Source organism: Populus nigra, chromosome 13, assembly GCF_951802175.1.
Source record: "Populus nigra chromosome 13, ddPopNigr1.1, whole genome shotgun sequence".
Classification (NCBI taxonomy): Eukaryota; Viridiplantae; Streptophyta; class Magnoliopsida; order Malpighiales; family Salicaceae; genus Populus; species Populus nigra.
Window position 1 is genome coordinate 13643550 of NC_084864.1, and position 20493 is coordinate 13664042.

The 20493-nt window shown below is 31.1% G+C and overlaps 2 protein-coding genes across 2 annotated transcripts; one reads left to right on the forward strand and one right to left on the reverse strand.

Annotated features, from left to right (window-relative positions):
* Window positions 1-322: 322 nt before the first annotated feature.
* On the forward strand, window positions 323-990 carry LOC133670905 (uncharacterized). Its single transcript, XM_062091503.1, has one exon. The coding sequence runs from the start codon at window positions 582-584 to the stop codon at window positions 813-815; it is 234 nt and encodes a 77-aa protein (XP_061947487.1). The 5' UTR covers window positions 323-581; the 3' UTR covers window positions 816-990.
* Window positions 991-11232: 10242 nt separating this feature from the next.
* On the reverse strand, window positions 11233-13679 carry LOC133670878 (uncharacterized protein At1g66480-like). The gene is made up of 2 exons (XM_062091473.1): window positions 12911-13679; window positions 11233-11708 (listed from the first exon to the last, which is right to left on the reverse strand). The coding sequence occupies exons 1-2, from the start codon at window positions 13499-13501 to the stop codon at window positions 11649-11651; spliced, it is 651 nt and encodes a 216-aa protein (XP_061947457.1). The 5' UTR covers window positions 13502-13679; the 3' UTR covers window positions 11233-11648.
* Between the last annotated feature and the right edge of the window lie 6814 nt (window positions 13680-20493).

Genomic DNA, 20493 nt, shown 5'->3' on the forward strand with positions numbered 1-20493 from the left:
AGAAGATCTGGAGCGTGATAAAGTTCTGGTTATTTTTTTATTTTTTAAATTTTATTTTTAATATAAAAAATATTAAACCGATATAAAAATATTTAAAAAATAATCTTTATAATTTTTTTTATAACGCACTGTTCACTGCTAAAACGATCAGCAAAACAATCAGTTTAAAAAAAATGATGGTATCTGTCTATATGGTGAAGTTATCCCCAGCCAAAAAACTCCTCTAAACAAGCAGCAAAAAGATTAAAGGAGAACACGTGTCCTTTCACTTTACATCAAAACGACACGTCTCCATATATAAGCAACACGTAGCACTCGCCCTCCATGACCCAATCAGATCAGCCTCCAGCCCATGATCCCCTCGAAACTTCTCTATAAAAATCATTCAAAAACTCCTCAAAAACAGGTGTGACATTGAAAGCCCACTAATTTCAACCATAGAAGCCGTCTTCTTCGTTAATTTTCCCTTTTGCAATCCGTTGCTAGCCTCACAATTCTCGAAAAGTCTCTTGTTTTTCCTTGGTAATTGCCGCTTTGTGTTGTTTTCATCTTGTTGGGGGCAGTTAATTGCGATAAATAATATGACTCGTGGAGTTGGCTTTCCGATATGTGTCCAATGCGGCACAACCAGCAACCCTTGCCGGTGCAAGGTGCTAGGTCCGACTCTCGGGTTCTTGGCGTTTGTGGTCGCCGGGGTGGTGGAATGGCCAGTGGGGGCAGTTGTTTTTCTCTTTAAACGCATGAAGGGTCGGAGGATCATGGCCCATCCTGCCACTGTCGTTTACCCCCGAGTCACGCATGCAATCCCTATCTAATGGTAACTTTGGACGAGGGTTTCTGTGGCTGGTGTTGCTTGCTTTACTTGATTTGTGCGGTGTTAAATTTTATATATCCATGGAAGAAAATGTAATTTAGATGCGTGCTGGTTTTCTTTGTTGTTGTATTGTGATCGGAAACTAAAATAAATGACAGTGTCTAACTTGCTTTTTACGGATTGGTGTTTGCTTACTCGCCTTGCGTTTGTTCTTCCTCGCCGCATGATTTCTAATATTAGCATGGTGATTCTTTATTTTCCTTGACATACTATGTTGCTAGAGTTCTTTGAAGTGAAGAAGAAGGAAACGATTTCTATCCGACATTGAAAAGAAGTACTTTTTTTTTAATCCTTATCCTGACTTTTCTTACATCCTTATCCTTCTAGTGAGCTAGAAGAATAAATTATATTATTATATAAATAGGAGAATAAATTAGGGACTAAAGTCTTGTACTGATATCCTTATCTATCTAGTTTCTAGTGAGCTAGGAGAATAAATTATATTATTATATAAATAGGAGAATAAATTAGGGACTAAAGTCTTGTACTGATATCCTTATCTATCTAGTTTCTAGTGAGCTAGGAGAATAAATTATATTATTATATAAATAGGAGAATAAATTAGGGACATGGTATAAAGTTTTGTACTAAAATTAAAAAAAATTTGGACTAAAATTAAATTCTCAATAATTGTATAATTAATTATTTATAAACTGAAAATGAAAGAGGATCAAAATGAATTTTTTATATGAAATTTAAAGTTTCTCATCTATTTTTCTTTATTTGGTTCTCTTATCTTTTAATTTTACTTTTTTTTTAAAAAAATAATTTGATATTAATTTGGATTTGGATTCAAAAGAGTGTAATGAAATAAAATAAAAGTTGAGCATCAAAATAAAATTTTGAAAAAATACTATTTCAATACACAGTGCTAATAGCATTAAAATTAAAATAAAAGCTTAAAATAAAATAAAATTTAGCAAAGTCCGAACCTGGAAGGCCAACATTTAAGCTTTTACTGTTGCTTTTTAACTACTTTGGCGGGGCTTGAACCTCTGATTCTCTACCAAGAAGAGCCATGCGCTATCCAGTTGAGCTATAGAATAAATTTGCAGTTAGGTGATTGAATATCTATTTAAATATTTATTTCTCATATGAACAATTAAACTGATATTTTTATTAATTCTCAAAAGCGCAGGGAATAACCGGAAGTAACGAGCTTTAAAGCACCCCTCTGCCTTCGTAGGTGAAAAGAAAAGGAAACACCCCTTTTAGTTTACTCTTTTCAAAGAATGGAAATACCAAAGAAAAATAAATTTTAAATCCATGGATTTGAAGGGATCAATAAGCACTTTTTTTTCTTTTTCTTTTTTCCATCGATTTGCCTACAAAGAAAGTAGATTAGCAGGTAAATCTTGAGAAATATGCAAATAATGAACGAAGAATCAAACAAATGCAAGTATATTGTATATATTCATCTTTGCACTGAAGATGATGATTCAGATATTCCAGTACTGTGTGTAATTGAATAGTCGAAGGACGAACTCTATAAACACTACAACCAGCTGGGTGCATTTGATTTCCCAATCCATTCCTTAATTGTGTTTTCTAAGGATGATAACACTAAAAAAAACATAGGAAAAAAAGTTAAAGGACGGAATTTAAAGAAAAAAAATAAAGGAAAAAAACAAGAAAAATAAAATAAAATAAAGTTTAACAAAAAGGCAATGAGCCATATTCTGAACCTGGGAGGCCAAAGTTTGAGTTTTTAGTGTTATTTCTTAACCGTTAAGATACACTGGAAAAATATATAAGAAGAGTCACACACGGTACCCAGTGGAGCTATAAAATAAAGATATTGCAACAATTTAGTAGTGTTTTAGTGGTACGAGTTTAAAATTAAAGGATTTATTTTTTATATGATTTCAGATTTGAGTCATATAATTGTTAATGTGATAGTCATTGGAGATTTATATGGTCGTTAACTTGCCAATGAAATTATTCGAAATATACACAAGTTGTTCCAGATACTCACGTTAATAAAAAAAAAATATTGCAAAACACCCACGTTAATAAAAAATATATTACATGATGATTAAATAAATATTTAACTTTTAATTGTTTATTTGTTTATATAAATAGTTAAACCAACCTTTTTTTTTTAATTTTCTAAAGAGTGGGAAGTAACTAACTTTAAAACACCCCTCTCCCTTCTTCGATTAAAAAAAAAAACCTCTTAGTTGAGGAAGGAAATTTAATGTAGTCACTTCAGAGAATGGAAATACTAAACAAAAGAAAATTTTACATTAGGAAGAAAATTGATAGAATGCATGGATTTGAATGGTCTTTTGTCATTCTAGTATAGATTAATAAAAATCTTGGAAAAATAACAAATCTTAAAAGTAATACAAAAAAAATAATACAGTTGAAATACAACCACAATTATAAATAACGATGTACATAACTATTGAGAATAATGAAAAACCAATTGTCAAGAGGTAGATTTAAGATCCATTGGCTTGGGAAATAAGTTGATGTGACATAAAAAAGAAATTGAAAAAAAAAAATGAGTCATTAAAGAAACATCAAAGCTCTATTTTTAATATTTTCAGTATTGTAAGAAAGATCTTAATAAGAAAATTCTAATTATATTTTAAAATATCACCAAATACGATCATGATTGATTAAAGGTTTTGTTCGAGATTAATTTAGGGTTAATCACAATCTTGTTAGACAGTCTTTCAAGATATGGTTAAAATCATCAAGATTTTTTTAACAATATCGAGTGTGTCAAAAAATAAATTGCTAGTGTATTCTCGATGATCTATTTTTTCTCTCAAATTTGTTATTCTTTTATTTTTTTTCTCCTATCATATTATCTTATCTACTTTTTCTTTTTTGATAATTGGATTATCTTTTGACTATTACATCTTTATAAAAAATTGAGTTGAATTTTCTTTCTTCACAAATGACATGTTTTTTGAAACATGATTAAAAAAAACAGGGTCGGAGATCAATGAAAGCCATTGTTTTGATCCACGCTTGAATTTGAGCAATGGTTGAGCAGGCATTCGAAGAAGAATCTCGGTCAGAATATTTTCTTTACTGCCAATTGTTTCGGCTGAAGATGACAAAGATTTCACTTCACAGGTGCTCATATCTCCCATAAATTTAAACAAGACTGGAATTTTATGACAAATTACTCAGTCAATGTTGGAGCAGATTCTGCCTTTACCTGATATTTCAGAAGGAAAACAAAAACCCTCCATCAAAGTATTGTATAGTAATCAGACCCCAAATCGATTAGACAAACGAAAGAAAGGGGAAAAAAACCACATAATTAAACGGAAAAGAAAATCCCATATTTTTCCAGAGAGAAACTAACTTTCATCATCTGAGATTTTTACCAGGAAACTTTGGAGGACATCAGAAGTTGAGAGTTTTCAATAGACAAGAAGAAAAACCTTTCTCTTCTCCTTCCGAAACCCAGCAAACCCTCTTCAAGCTCTGAGGTTCTTAGAGTCTCCACCCTATTCCTCTGAAGATAGAAATCACGATGGTGCTGGTGTGTTGTGCTCAGGCTGTGTCTGCTAATATAGTATTTCGAGAATGTTGTTGCAAGTGCCAGTGCTACAATTCCTGCTACAATCGAAAGAGGGAGGCAAGAAAATCTAGATTTTGGATTGAGATAACTGGAAAATAAGTGCCAGTACTAGAATTCCTTGTAATCCAAGAACCTGGCCACCCGAGTACTTCTTCGACTATGTACATTTTTAATGTTAAATTGCTAATGTTGCAGTTATCTCCCTGCAAAGCAGCAATTTGGTGGGTCCTTGAGTCCAAGAGGATATGTGGGTTTTTTTTTTTTTTTTTTGCCCATTTTCATGAGAAATTGAAATTACAATTGGAAATGGACCCAAAAAATTAGGAAAGGAAAATTCGTTTCGACTACTTTATTTTACAAATAAAATTAAAAAAATATCATGGTCTAAAAAGAAAGAAAGAAGACGGTATTGTGATGTGGATACTATTTTTTTAATTTCTTGAAATAATTATTTTATTATTATTTATTATTGGGATTTTCTTTTAAGGATTTGTTTAGCTTAGAAGTACTAATAAAAGTTGACTTCTGTTACCCCATGTAGCTTTCTTCATTATTTTTGCATAATTGTGTTATTTCATTCATTGTTATGTTACAAGATGCAGTACAAATATCATTTTTAATTTGGTTGCTGAATTGAACTAAAATTTTAATAAAATATTTTAAAAGTTATATTTATAAATAAATTAAAATTTCATAACGATCAAAAATAGAAAATAACTTCAAATAATATCTAGATTTTAGAAGTTATGTTTCCTAATAGATTAGAAATTTATAATGAAAAGAGATAGAGAAAAGTTTCAAATAAGTCCCGGAATTTATTGCATAAGATTGTAAGCATACTTATCGCTTTTGGTAGAAGTAAGTAAAAAAACTGGAAAACCAAAAAAATTTAGAAAAAAAATTAAAAAAATCAAACTGTGAAAAAAACTGATTAAACCAATTAGAATATTTAAAAAAACTGACTGGTTCGGTTTTGGTTTTCTAAGCCTAAAACTAAAAATTCAAACCGAACTGAAATTAATAACCGAGCCAAACCGGAAAAAACCAAGTCAAACCGAAAAAACCTAGCCAAACCAGAAAAAAACTGAGTTAAACCGAAAAATCTAACCAGACCGAAAAAAACCAAGCCAATTGGCTGGGTTTCGGTTTTTGCTCTAAAATAACCAAACTGAACTGAAACCGGTCGGTTTGAACCGGTTTCGGTTCAATTTTGATTTTTTTTTAAAAAAATCGATTTTGGTTATTTTTTTAGGTAAAAACCGAACCAAAACGAAAATGATCATCTCTAACTTTTGGTGTGGAAAAATTACATTGAAAATAGAGAATGTAATCAAAGCTTGATCGAAATTAATTCCCCGTAATCCTGGAGAAATTTGATTTCTACCTTCATCACTAGGAAAGATTTTGGCTTGTCCCCCTTTTTATCCATCAGTTCTTTGTTCTTCTTCCTTGTTGGCAGTCAGTCCCCAAGCACAGGGCGATATTGAACTCTCCATGTATGGAAATCAGCAGAAACAGTGAACTTGAGGAGGCAGGAATCACACTCCCCGTCCGTTGTTCAATATGCATGCACCACTTTTCAAATTATTGACAGAAATAGAGACACCATTCAAAAGTATTTTGTAGTAAAATATCATTTTGGCTTCAAACCATCATGCACGGCCCAAGTCAATGGTCAGGTCAATACGAACTTGTGTAAAACGGCAGAGCCACATGGCTCTTCACCCAATCAAATAATGACATGTTATCTCCATTGTCAAACAAAACGGCCACATCATCACACGGCTTGACGAAATGTTGACTTGTCGGGTCCTCTTTCGTAATTTTAAATGGTTAAGGTTTATCCTATAATTGGTGCTTGGCATGGCATTTACTGGTGGTATGCAAATTAAGCTTTGATTCTCAACATCTCCTCTCCTTCTCCTTCTCTGTTTTCTTCGTCCCTCTGATTTCCATGGCAAGGCCTCTGTTAGCCATGCAAAACCATTCATTTTTATCAAATATCCCAGTCTCCAACTTCATTGCTTTTATAGCAGTGCTTAGTGTATTTTCTCTTGTAACTTTCCTGTGTGCTTCTCATCACAAAGCCAGAAAATCACAAAGACAAGGAGACGAGGAAAGTGTAATTTCACATTCAGGTGAGAAAAGGCTTCTTTCGAAGATGAATAGTGATATCAGGGAAAAGGCTCATTCGATGGTGAAGATGATTTCTTGGAGGAAGCTGGAGCAAGAAGAGGATTGTGATGATGGAAGTGAAGAGATTTGGAGGAGGTCAATCGTCATGGGAGAAAGGTGCAGGCCACTGGATTTTTCAGGCAAAATTATGTATGATTGTGAAGGAAATCTTATTCCTGATCATCCAACTCCATCGTCATGGAAGTGAAGAGGTTTTTCTTCAAAAGGACAGGTTTTTATTTTTATTTTTATTTTTGCAGGGGAGGTTAATTTTCAGAAATGTAAAAAAGTTGTACAAAAACAAGGAATTAATCAAAGTGAACGGAGGTCTAGCTCTTTTCATGATGTATTATTGAAGGCTTCGGTGACATTTCTCTTGACTCTATCTAGCTTCTGAGTTGACTTCGTATCATATAGCTTGATCTTATTCATAATTATCGTCAAGAAATTAAATAATTTCTTAATTTTTTAGTATTTTTTCGCCTATCTAGTGTTTTTAATCTTCTTGTCTCATTCAATCCTCAACATGCTTGAGAGGGGATATTCCCATTTTCGTTTTTCTCTGGCCATCAAAACTCCTCTTAACATTTAAGGGAATCATTTATGTTTTTGTTTATGTATAAAAGGATTCTAGGGGGCGATCAGGATAAGGAATTAGGGCGATTCGGGATGTTCATGAGTGATATTGTTTTTTTTTAATATTTTTTTTATTTTAAAAAAATTTATTTTTAATATTATTATATCAAAATAATAATAAAAATATAAATAATAATAATTCTAAAAAAAATTGAATTTTAGAGAATCTCTGTTGGAGCCGCACGATGGTTTCATGACTTTCAGGGTCTCACTTTTTCTTCCTTTTTCCTCCTCGTCCACGCTTGGCCCAAGTGGATTGGACTGATGGGGCCTACTATTTTCTTTCTCCAATCTTTCTTCTCCTCCTTTAATGGGCTGTCGACCTTCTTTTTCGATGGGCTATCAACCTTCATTCGGACCCTTGGGCTTGGTTTGGGCCCTAGGATGGCTCGGTTCACTGAGCCCGAGGGTTTAGTTGGGCTTATATTTCCCCTCTCCTTTTCTTTTTCTCCACTTTAGTTGGGCTAAAAGGAAAAAGTTCGTGTTCGGCTAAATAGAGGAGGGTTACGTTTAGTAGGTGTACATAGAGAGTTTAGTCGGTGAAGAAGGTTCGGTTGGTCTACATGGAGAGGGTCAAGTTGGGGAGAAGAGGGTTCGGTTGGGTTGGAGGAGGAGGGTTCATTTGGAGATGAGAGGTATGCCTGAGCCTAGAAGAAGAAGAAGAAGAAGAAGAAGAAGAAGAGGGTTTCGGTTGGGCCAGGAGGGAGAGTAGAGGTTGGGCTAAAGGCCTGCGTCTTTTTCCCTCTTCTATTCCTCTATTGGGCTTGACTGTCTTCCCCGATAATTCTCAGCCCATTACTAACCTGACTGTTCACTTTAATGTTTTGAAAACACGTGTTCTCCTTTCGAACTCTTAATTGCCAAACTTATAATTTTAATCAAGATAATTAAAATTAAAATTGAAAATTAAAACTAAAAAAGTGTAATTATTTTCCAATTTTTAATTTTTAAATTGAAAAATTTTTAAGTTCTAAGATGTCTAATTTAATCAAATAAATGTTTAACTAACTTGACAAGATTCCTTTTAAGTGGATGAAAAACATGTCTTTTTTTATTAAAAAAAAACGTAAAAAACCTTATATTAAATTTCATTTATTACTCCAACTCCAACTATTTAATGTTTTATTAGTAAACTTATAATTTCCAAAAAAAATAAATTCAAAGGTTAATTTGTTTGAGTATTTATTAGGACGAGATGGATAGTTAGAGGTTTTAGCCAAGATATTACTTTCGCATAACTAATAAACAACTTTTAGTAATCTTAATTAAGGCCAAAATGTCAAAAAAAAAAGTATTCTTATTTTCATATATGTTATATATAAAATAAGGAAAGCTCAAAAATTATACCTCGATCTCCTTATCATATGTACCTTAGCCCAGTACATGCCTTGGTGTCTGATTTTTTATTGTTTTTTCATCTTGGTCCCTTCTTTTTTGTTTTGTTCTTTAACATTGCTTTGATCTAGATTGGTCTTTGTAATTTATTTTTATGTCCATGTATAAGAACCTTGCGGTGTTAATAGAATATTTTGGTTGATGCTCAATTTTAAAAAATTTAATTTAATTTTATTAATTTAAAAGAATTAGAGATTTAAATTTGAGGATGGAAAATGAAGATTAAACAAATATTCAATTATTTTTTTATGCTAACATCATGGAATAATTTGTATGGCGAAGGAAAGATTATTATTTTTTCTAATTTGATCATTTCACATTGATTTTTTTTATTTGACTTGGTAATTTGTTTTAGTTTCTTAGATATGGGGATTTCACAATGTCCAGGAAAAATTTTGTTGCTTAGTTTATGCTTGATTTGATAAAATAAAATAAAATCATGTTGATATAAAATAATTAAGTACTAAGAAACCTAAATTAAAATTGAAAAAATATGGTAGGTTAGGATAAACAAGCATCACAAATTAGTTGGCTCATGTAGAAGTTAATTGTTGTGTTCTAACGGCTCATATAATTGCTCTTTATGACGGAACACCACTATCCATATTTCCATAGAAAGTGGTGTAACGAGATCTTCCCAGTGGAGCAACGTATGTGATAGTTAGTGGTGTATGGTGGCTTTTTTTTGTGTTTTTTTCCTCTCATTTCTCTTTTCTCTCTCCATTGTCAAGGATTTGCGGTAAAAAAACAAATTTATCTTGTCATTTTGTTTATTCTTTTGATTTCTTTTTTTTCTTGCTTTCGGTATTTTTTCATAATTAATTTTTTTTAATTTCATCATTTAATATTAGGTTGACTAGGAATTGAGTTTTGTGATTCTTTTTAAAGGTATGATCTCAATCTCATTATCCGGATCTTGAGTTTGAAATACTAACCCTAGTTGACATTAATATTTTTATTTAGATTTTTAGATGTTGTATAAAAATCTTAGGTAATCACTTCCTTTATGTATATAAGTATTTTAAAAGGCTCGTGACCCATTTTATTTCTTAGTCAAAATCCTCCAAACCATCATACCCATATTTTCCTGTCGACATAAATAGTACCACTTCAACTTTTCAAAAGTTAATTCTTCACTTGTATAAATAACAAACAAATTTCAATGATATTGACAATCATGGTTTTCAACAATTCATAAGAATTCATAAGGCAAATCATTTGCTTTACAATTTTTTAAAAGAATATAATCTCATTCGGCTCTATATAAAGGGACTCCACATAAGGCATAAACACTTATCCTCTTGTAATATATTCAAATTTTATTGTAATTTTTTGAATTACCATCATTTATCCTATAAAAAGATTCATACTTTTTGAATCTAAACCTCTATAACCAATATTTATTATATTAGTTTCAATACAAATTTAAGTTAAATTCCTTTAAATCTTACTTTCAATATATCCCCTATTTTAATTCTGTTTAAATTTATGCAAACTTAAATATGCTCTATTTTTATTAGAGGATCATATCATTATTAGACTTGCTTCTTCATTTACATCATAAATTTATATGTTTTATATTCCGTTTAAAAAAGATAAATATATCTGTTGGAAACCTGTAACCGGATTTTAAGATCATTTTCAAGTGTAACAACACCATAATTTTATTTATGTATTCATGTTATTGAAAATTTATGTTTTATATTCTGTTTCAAAAGCATGAAGATCTGCTAGAATTTTTCTAGCAGGCAAGTTAAACATCTCAATTTTATGTCTGTTTTAAATAATTCATGTCACGCTTGATTAAAAATAATTAATGTCACTGGTCTCTTCTCATAGGATTCTGTTGGTTGTTCGATTCACAAGACATACCTAATTTTGAAGCTCTAATCAAAACGAAAGCAAAATGTATCCAACTTTTGACCCGAATTCCACGCAGTGTATCTAATAGAGAATCCTGTCTTTTGACTTCAGAATTACGAGGAAAGGTGATGGTGAATTTGTTTTATAAATTCAACCTGTGGGACGTTAGTCTTATATGCCATGATGTCCTTGTAGCTGGTCTAAGAATACCATGTGTATGTAAAACAAAAATGAAAAAAAAATTCTTAAAAACTCTCGATTTTCTTGATTGAGCTTCCCCCGGTTTGAAATTAGTTATCTATCAATTTCATGCCCATTTACACCACCGCCAAGTTTTGATTGATTTAACTTCATTCATATAAGTTTGCATTTGCATTCTATATGAGGTTCCTGGTTTGGAATTTGGATCAAAATTTGGATCAAATTCATGTTCTTCGCTCTTTAATTGATCAAATATTCGAACTAGAAATATGTTAGTTAAAGAGATAAAAGTAAAAATATAAAATATTTTGAAATAAATTTATATATTTTTTAAACAAACATGATTCTTCTATCTTCATTGTATTTGTCTCTTATGTTTTAAAATAATAACCAAACACTATTTAGATAGTAAATTATATTATTGTTAGTTTCTCGAGGCAATAAAATATTAATCGATGAACATTTATAATATCATGTTTTAATTAGTATTTCATTATTTATTGTTCTTATAGAAAGTAGAAGGTAGGGTTGACATTGCAGCAAATTAGAAGCTGTAAACGTGATTCTGGGATAGTTTCAAGTTCCAGGGACTTAAGTAGAACATTTTACAAACTAAAGAAGGAAAGCAAGCTTTATCCAGCAAGTCTCATATTAGCCCAGGTCAGGAGATTGATCACCCTGCTGGGAAACAACAGTGTCCTAAGGCCTGTCCTCGTAGAGATGGGGAATTTTCTTGAAAGAAAATCATAAACTGAGCTATAACCACACCCTAGACGTGCATTGGGATGCACAACTATTACAGCATATCCATGCCTAAATTCTGGCTATTTATAATTGCAAAAAGTGTTGATGACGAAGTATGTACAACGATCGTCGCCAATGACAGTCTGCGGCTAAAATGAAGAGGGACTTCTTGGAAGCACACCATGTCACCCTCCACGCTTTAAACTAGTTAATTTGCTAGTGAGAGGCAACAGCCAAACGGATTTCCCCCTCTTCTGGAACAAAACTCACTCGTTTCTGCACATGATCAAACCAAAAATGTCAATACATAGTGTCCGAAAGTCATAAAAAATTATGTGAGGGTTTTTGTTAGGGCAACTAGGGCATAATAAATGACGGATATGTAGCTTTCAAACCATCAATTCGAAGACAGGGAACCAGAAAAGAGAGACTAATTACTAATTAATGTCAACCGATGCACACATGACTATATACATACCAAACAAGGATCAACAACCTACACTATCCATGGTGGTTGGAACAGCCAAGAAATTAATTAGAAGGTTAATTACAAAGGTATGTGACCCTACAGACAGGAGTAGGCTTAAGTTGTTTTTTATTTTTTATTTTCATTTATTTGATAGATCCTTGAAATCTACCACTGGTTTGCCTTGCAAGGGTCCGCTCTCTTTGGTGACTAGAGCTTTTAAGGGTGATGATGTTCGGTAGCATGTCATCTCTTTGTTCGTTGTCCACTACCCTTCTTTCTCCTAGATTATAAATTTAGTGTATGTAAGAAAGAATCACAGATAAATTATCAGCAATATTCATCAAAGATGACCCACTGATATTCTAATTTCAGAGTTTTCATTTTTCTTTTCTTTTGTTTTCTTCCGTTCACTTCTAATTGCCGGTGTCAATTGGGGGCAGTTTTTCTGAGAAACTGGATTTCAAGAAAGATTATCAACGTTAAATGTCATTTCTTTGGTTTTGAAAAACTTGAGTGAATTTTAACGTATATCCTAAATTAAAATGTTCGGAAGAGATGAATAATCATGCACTTCGTAGTTTGTAGCTCAGTTATTGAATAAGAAGAACCCACTTTTAAATTATAAAATGAAAAATGAAGAAAAAATGGAAAGAAATAACAAAAATATTTTCCTTGTGAATCATAGGTCGACAAGATCACAATTATCCAAGTTATTTTATTGGAATAAAGATTTAATTTCAAAATATATTGTTTCTAAATATTGCTCTGCATTCTCCCTGATTTGCCGTATGACTCTCTTAAAACTAATTAATTCAAAGCCGTATAAAAAACAATCAGCTTTAATTCAGGTGTAATCACAAGTGCGATTTCTGAAGCAAATCTGCCTAGCAGCTACAAAATTTAGATGTAATTATAAGAGATTCACATGATCAATTAATAGCACCGGAGCAAAGGCAATGCACATGCAGCACATGAAAATTAATTAAATTAAAAAACAACTAGCACACACCTTAGTTGTCTTGAAACTCTCCGTAATGCTACCAAGCTCCGGCTGCCATTGCACGTGCCGGTTGTGATCATGCTCGCCATTAGCCTCACCGGAATTGTCCATGTAAAGATCAATAATCTTCTCAGCCACCTCTGCTTCATCTTTGCTCTCCTCCACCAATTTCTGCACTTGTGCCTTAGGCAGCCTCACCTTTACCCGAACCGTGTTAGGCCCGTCGGACGTTTGGCCCGACGATGATCTAACCATCGGAATGTCAGAAACTGATCTCCGAGACAACATCAAGCACTCGAGCCGATCTTTGGCACTCATATGTATGCCTGACTGAACCCTCCTGGTATTCCTAGGATCTTTTTCCTCAGGAAACTTTGGCAACTCTACTAAGAAATAAATCTTCTTGGCCTTCAACTCCTGTTGAGGCTCCAATGGTTTGGCTCGAATTCCAAAATGCTTGACAGCTTCGGAATCCAATAATACATACCCTGGATAATCCTTAACTACATCGCTGGCTCTTGCTGGAGTCTTTAACTTGAATGTTTCACCATTGATCTTCATCACCTTTGCTTTCTTCCCTCTTCCTAGATTGTTTCCCATCTCTGGCTGTGAAATGAGTTACCATCGTAAAGTGCTACGTCCGTGACAATATTTATATGCCTAGTCTGAAGATGTTAAAAAACAATTTGATACTATAGTTAGTAACAGTAAGTTTGAAAATTCGGTGTGGTGTGAATCTGTGGAAATTCTCTCTATATATAGAAAAGTCAAAATAAGCATGTGAAACCGGACTGGGAAAACTCAAAACCATCACGACTAAGTTTTGATTTATGGAGTGAAATAGAAAAGAATGTTTGGGTTCTTCCTCCGTTAAAAAATTCATGGCCTGCAATCTCTCTGCAATCCAAACCGTAGACAATGATTTTTTTTAAAAAAATAGAATAGTAAATTAAAAGTTTTTAATACAATTCGAAAAGGATAAGGTGAAATTACATACTTTTATTTTATTGCATTTATGAAAAGTAATATTTAAATATGTTGTGTTTTCTAAGCGCGATAATTACCAATCAATCGGCCAATTGAATATAGTTATATAACCGATCGATCATTTCACTTAAAAACTATAATTTTATATAAAAAATTTAAATATATTTTATAAGTAAAATATATACTTTTTTCAACTTATAGACTAAAAAACAGACTTTAATTAAATTTTAAAAAAATTATTGTTCACATTGTAGTTCTCACGGGTGATTCTAAACAATCAGGTGTGGATCTACCATAATTAGATAAAGATCTACCTCAGACAGATTGCGTAGATAGCCTAGTAAATGGATTTATAAAGCAATGGAACAAGTTTAAATCCAAGAGGAGCTTTAGTTGCGCTAGACTATAATAAAGGCTAAAAAAACCATTACTTTTAATTTGATTATTAAATTACGTTCAGATTTTTACATGAATATTCGTAAGCTATTTCTTTTAAAATAGTTATGAAATTGCTATTCCTACCATCATATCTTTAGATTTAAAAAATCTTTATCTAGGTCCTGATTTTGATATTTTTAATATTTTTATGAATTTTTATAAAATAATCCATCTATTAATTCTAAATTTTAATAAATATCATGATCATGAACAAAATATCAATTAATTTATTTTTTCACAGTTTCCAATGAGAACATATCATAAATGTTGTACTTGGAAACGTTACATTCAATTAAATTTCATGTTTCCCAACAGTAACATTTTAAAGCATACGACTTTGCCTTCACTTTTTATTTGTTTTTTTTGGCAGTAATTGCCTAATTTACACCTAATAAATGGAGTAACCGAAGCCTCCAGAGGTGTTGCAATCAACTTTTGAGAAGCCCATCAAGCGAAGGTGATGAGAAGGCAAGATTCCTTTCCCATCTTGTCACTCACAAAGCGAAACATCGTGGGGATAAACTTACTTGGACGCCTTCAGGAAAAACTGGATACGTACAAAAGTAGATCGGCTTACGTCACGTTAGATGTCAACAACGTTGTCCTGTCTGCCTGCCACTCCGTTCTTATCACTTTCAGGTCAACAGAAAGTACATCAGACCGCTACAGGATCTCCAGTAAGCCGGCAAACAGCAATCATCCACAATATTCAACCGTGCTTGGATAAATTAGCTTCATCATCATTCGGTGAAAACGATATATATTTGTATTTTTCTTAATTACTAGAAATTTAAAAAACGAAGTGACTGCGAATGAAAAGGATATTTTAGATATAAAAAATAAAAATAAAAATAAATAAAATAATATTATTAGCTCTACAGGTCATAATAATAATTCTTTAACTTATTCAAGTTGGATTTTAATTCAATTTTTTATTAAAATAAAAATAAAATAGTATTGTTTTAATTAAAAAAATTAATTTAGTAACTTGGCGGGTTGGTCTATCCAACCCATATTTTAATTCGGGTCAAATCCTTGCCCAGGTTAGACCCTTGCCCAGGTCAAACCGTAATTATTATGAATATTTGGAAAATGAACTGAGAAAATTTTGGAAATTTGCTTGATAGGTCAAAACTTGGAATTTAAGCCAGGCCTAGTGGACGAGCTACGCTTCTAACTCTCCTTATAAGGCGCCGCTGATTATGCATGAGAAGGGCCAACATATGACAATGATCAGAAAGTTTATCCTTTCTGGATATATATATTCGAGGCAATAACTTGGTAATTTCTTTGCTAGTTTGATCTTTTCACTAAAAAACTGTTCTGCAGTGGAACTTTTCTGGTTTTGTATGCTGGATTTGGAGAGTCTTTTTCTTGTCTTTGATATCAAGAACTATTTTGAAGGAATTCTCAAGTAAAAAATCAGGGATGAACATGTTTTTATAGTGAATTTTGAATATGAAATATATATAATAAAGATAATTATTTTTTAATGGTGCAAGTATTTAATAATTGCAGAGTTAGCAGCTATTATGATCAATAATCTTAGGATAAATCCATATAATATAAGCTTGAATTTAATTGTTGCTTTCAGTTTTGACAACAGATTCACAGGAAATCTAGTTTATCTGGTAAAAAATATGAACAGTCGGTGATCAAAGTAGAAACCTGCTCCATCACTGACAAGTAGTGCAATCACCGGCAGGAGTTGTCAATCTGATGAGGCTGCCAGTTTGCAAATAATACTATTACATCGACACTCTTTATGATAGGTAAACGAAGAAATGAACAAGTCTTGTCATTTCACGGTCCCTCCATCCTTTTGTTTTTTTCTTAAAATTCATAAATCCCATTGACTGAATTATTGTACAATAAAACTAAATGAATACAGTTTTTTTTTAATTGTTGGTTAATTAAATCCCATTGACAAAAAACATGTCCTTCACCGTAAAAAAAAAAAAAAAAAAAAAAAACCAAGCACCCATGCTTAGCTTTGTAAGCCCACTAATATGTCTTACCTTCTTTCTATTAGATGAGGCATTCAAGTTCAGTGTCTTGGGCTCAAGTAACTCAACTCTTTCTATATAGCTTGGTAGTATTTGTTTTCTAAAAAAATATTTTATTTTTTAGATTTTAATTAAAATACACTATATTAAAATAAGATTTAATTTTTTTCATAGTTTTTAAACAATACAGTGGATTCTTTGAGAGTATAATTAACAATTATTTATTTTAATTATTATATACCTAATATGCAAAAATTTAAAATTAAAATGTGCTTATGAATGTTCAATGAAAACAAAAAAAAATTATTGTTTTTTTAAAAAAAAAACCTATATTAAATTGCTTATGAACATGTGTGCATCTGAAATTGTGATGAAAAGTATTTTTTAAGATAATTTTTTGCTTGAAAATATATTAAAGTAATTTTTTTATTTTTAATATTAGTACATTAAATACTTTAAAAATTACTAAAAAATATCAATTTAATATTTTTTTAAAATTAAAAATACTTTTAAAAATCACACAAAAACAGAAACAAACCGACACCAGCCATATATAAAATGAAACAATCCCCATAGGCTATGGCCTAAAGATTTGAAAAAGGTGAGGTGGGGTGGCGCTCCACGCAAGCCTAGACACAGTCAATGCCCAATGTCTCGGGCCTGAGTTGGAATTCTTTCGAAGCTTAACTATAACCGACATGTTTGCCCATGTTTCAATACAAAATTTAGCTCAGAAGAATTTAAATTGTGCATTCCGAAACGTAAAATCTAAAATTCAAGGAAATCAAATTTTTTTTAACCCAATGTAAAAAATACAATATAAATTTAAATTATAAAACTAGAAGTAAAATCTTTTAATTAATTATACATTAATAACTCCATTCAAGAAATTAAATCTAATACAGAAAATCAATAACATTATAATTAATAAGTAATCTAAATAAAATAATAAAAAATAATATAAATAAAAAAATTAATAAAAAAAATAAAATATCTCAAAACAAAACTTTTCAATACAAGAAAAAAATTATTAAAAGATAGAAAGTGCATAGAAACTCGATGATAATTTAATTGTTTTCATCACAACAAGTTTTTAATCGGTAAAACTTCAGGTTAAATGAAACTCAAATTCTAGAAAGAAGCACACAATGTGACCCCATAAAACTCAAGATTTTTCCCATCTCTCCAAACATTTTTCATATCTAGTTCGATGCTTATCTACATGATGTGAATTGTAACATTATTATATCTTTTTAATAAATATGCAGAAAATAATTAAGAGTTTCTTTTTAATAAATGTGAGGAACATATAAACACATAAAAAATTTATGCTATCTTTTGACATAAATTTTATTTAATAGGAAGAGTTTCTCAAACAAAATAAATAATTTAATCTAATGATGCCAAATATAAGATAAGATTATAGCTAAATGCCCCTTACAAAAAATACCAAGATCCAATTTAATAAGATTTTAAATTTTAATGTAATTTACTATTTTAGAATCAAAATTATATGTTGAATGATAAAAAATAAAAATATAGGCAAGGATAGAGATGGTATAAATTGTTTTGTTTAAATGGGTCCTTTTTTTAATATTTGCAACTATTGTAAAAAATAAAAATTAAATCTTTATATATTTTTAAGAAATTTGTAGCTATTAAGTCAAAGGTAATTTCAAAAGTCAAATTTAATAAATTCATAAATTCGGTATAATTCTACTGATTTTGCACGAGTTAAGTTTGATTTTATTAAATTTACGAGTTTTCAGTCTGATTTTACACGTTAAATACTCATTAACTCATAGAATCATATAATTTTACAAGTCAACTCTTGATTTTAACTGAAATAAAAACACATATGGCATGCACCGAAGCTTGTAGCCCAGCGGCAGAGGCAAGGTTTCCTTGCCTCTGTCACCTGAGTTCGAGCCTTAGCGTGCACGCCTGTCACCCCCGCGGTGTCTTACTTGTTTACTGGGCTTGCAGGGTGTTCAGTGGGTCCGGGGATTAATTGTGGTGTGCGTAAGCTGGCTCGGACAACTCGGGTTAAAAAAAAAAAAAACACATGGCATACCAAGTAGATATTAAACCTGCATATTTAAAATCTAATCCTAGTCGGATTTTAATTAAATGCGGTGAGAATTGTTCTAAACATAAGGGCCACGGCAGCTCAATCCAAATAAGATCAGATTTTGTTTTGTATAGGTGGTTTTTGGTTACATAACATTGTACTAAGAAACAACCATAATTAAAGGTTACAGTTGGGTAAAAAAAACTATATGTGGGGAATAATAGATAATAACAGGACCTGATGTTTCAACTTTCATGTGCCCTACAAACAGTACTGATCATGATTTCCCACAGCCCAAGGACTGGATATCCCTGGCCTTTTCCTTATGGGAAGGACGGGTATAGCAACAAATCAAATTTTGTAGGTAATGTTTGGGAACGTGGTTCAATCCGTGTTTCTAAAAAATTAAAATTTTTTTTGTTAAAATTTAATATGATTTGTACGTTTTGGATCGTTTTGATGTGCTAATATTAAAAATAATTTTTAAAAAATAAAAAAAAATCATTGGCATGTATTTTGACACGAAAAATTATTTGAAAAACACTCATAATTACACTGCCAAACAAGCTTTTAGAAGCAGTATAAAACTGCGTTCCATACAATTTTTTTAATAAAATATTTTTTTCTTAACATTAATATGTTTTTAATAATTTTGATACATTAATATTAAAAATAATTTTTTAAAATACATTATCAGACTCCCTATCTCTATCTCTCCCTTGAAGGTTCACTCATTCATAATGTATTGCTACGTCAATGCATCTTCCAGATCAAGAATTGAATCCTGAAAAGTATTGTTTAATTAATTAGATTTTAAGTTTATTTTTATAGAAATTATAGTTTGAGTTTTATAAATTTTGAAATTATTTAAGGTTTATAATTAGATATACATATAAATTAATTGAAAAACTAATGTTAATAAAAACAAAATTGAATCCGACATTAACTTTTAATGACCGAAAAAGGACATTGAAGCTCGATCCAGTGTTCCTAATCAACTTTCTTGTGAAAAACGAAAAAAAAGAAAGAGACCTACACTGTACTTTGGCCAGCTGTCGTCATTATAATTGGATGTAGACCAATACGGGTTAAAGACAAAAAAAAAATAAAAATCTGAATTGATCTGTTACCTGATTGACTAGGGCTCCACCCACTCGAAATCCTTTTAACTTATTGAATTTTTTTAAAATAATTAAAATAACATTATTTTAATTATTGTTTAAAAAAATTAAAAATTGATCTAGATAAACTCTCCTGACATAAAACTCAAAGTCAAACCTCAAGTTGGATTTTACAACTATACCTTGACCACTAGCACCTCGTGAATTTCAAATTTGGGCACTTCACTGATTCATGGCTGTTTCCATTTAGCTTCTATCCTTCTTTTATCTATCAATTAAATTGCTAACATAAATCCTCGAACCAAGTCCTAATCCTTGAAGGTTTAATTATGTTATTTTAGCCTCAAAGTTAATACATTCTTAGGTAATTGTATCGTGAAAATAGAGAAATAGTGGTCATATGTACGAGAAGTATTTGTTAATACATTGTGTTGGGTCGTCGCATATCGGTTGCGAAAGTGATTAATGGTGAGTTTATGAGGGAAAATCTCACCTTATAAGCAAGTTTTTTAGGAGAAGATAGACTCAATATCACCTAATAATAATTGGTATTATTAAAAAAATATTGAGAATGAAATTTTTTTAAAAAAGTAAGAATTGAAAAAAAATCCAAGTTTTTTAGTATAGTAGGGTAATATGGTTTAGGGAGTGATTGTTTTTGTAATTCAATTAGCTTTTCAAATTATTTTTTCTCGGCTTCATTGAAAAATATTTTTTTTTATTTTTTTTAAATTTTTGATTTGACATTTGATTTTAAATCCTTAGCTTCATTGTTTGTTTCACTATATTTTTTAATGCGTTATCCTGATCTTATATCCTGGGTAATAGATTAGTTAAGTTAATAATGGCTGACTCAGATTTTTTAACCTCGGTTTTTTAATAACAAATTGATTTTTTTACAATTTCATCATTTGACGTTAAATTATTGGCCCTTGAACTTTTTGTTTTATCCTGGTCTTATATCACCAG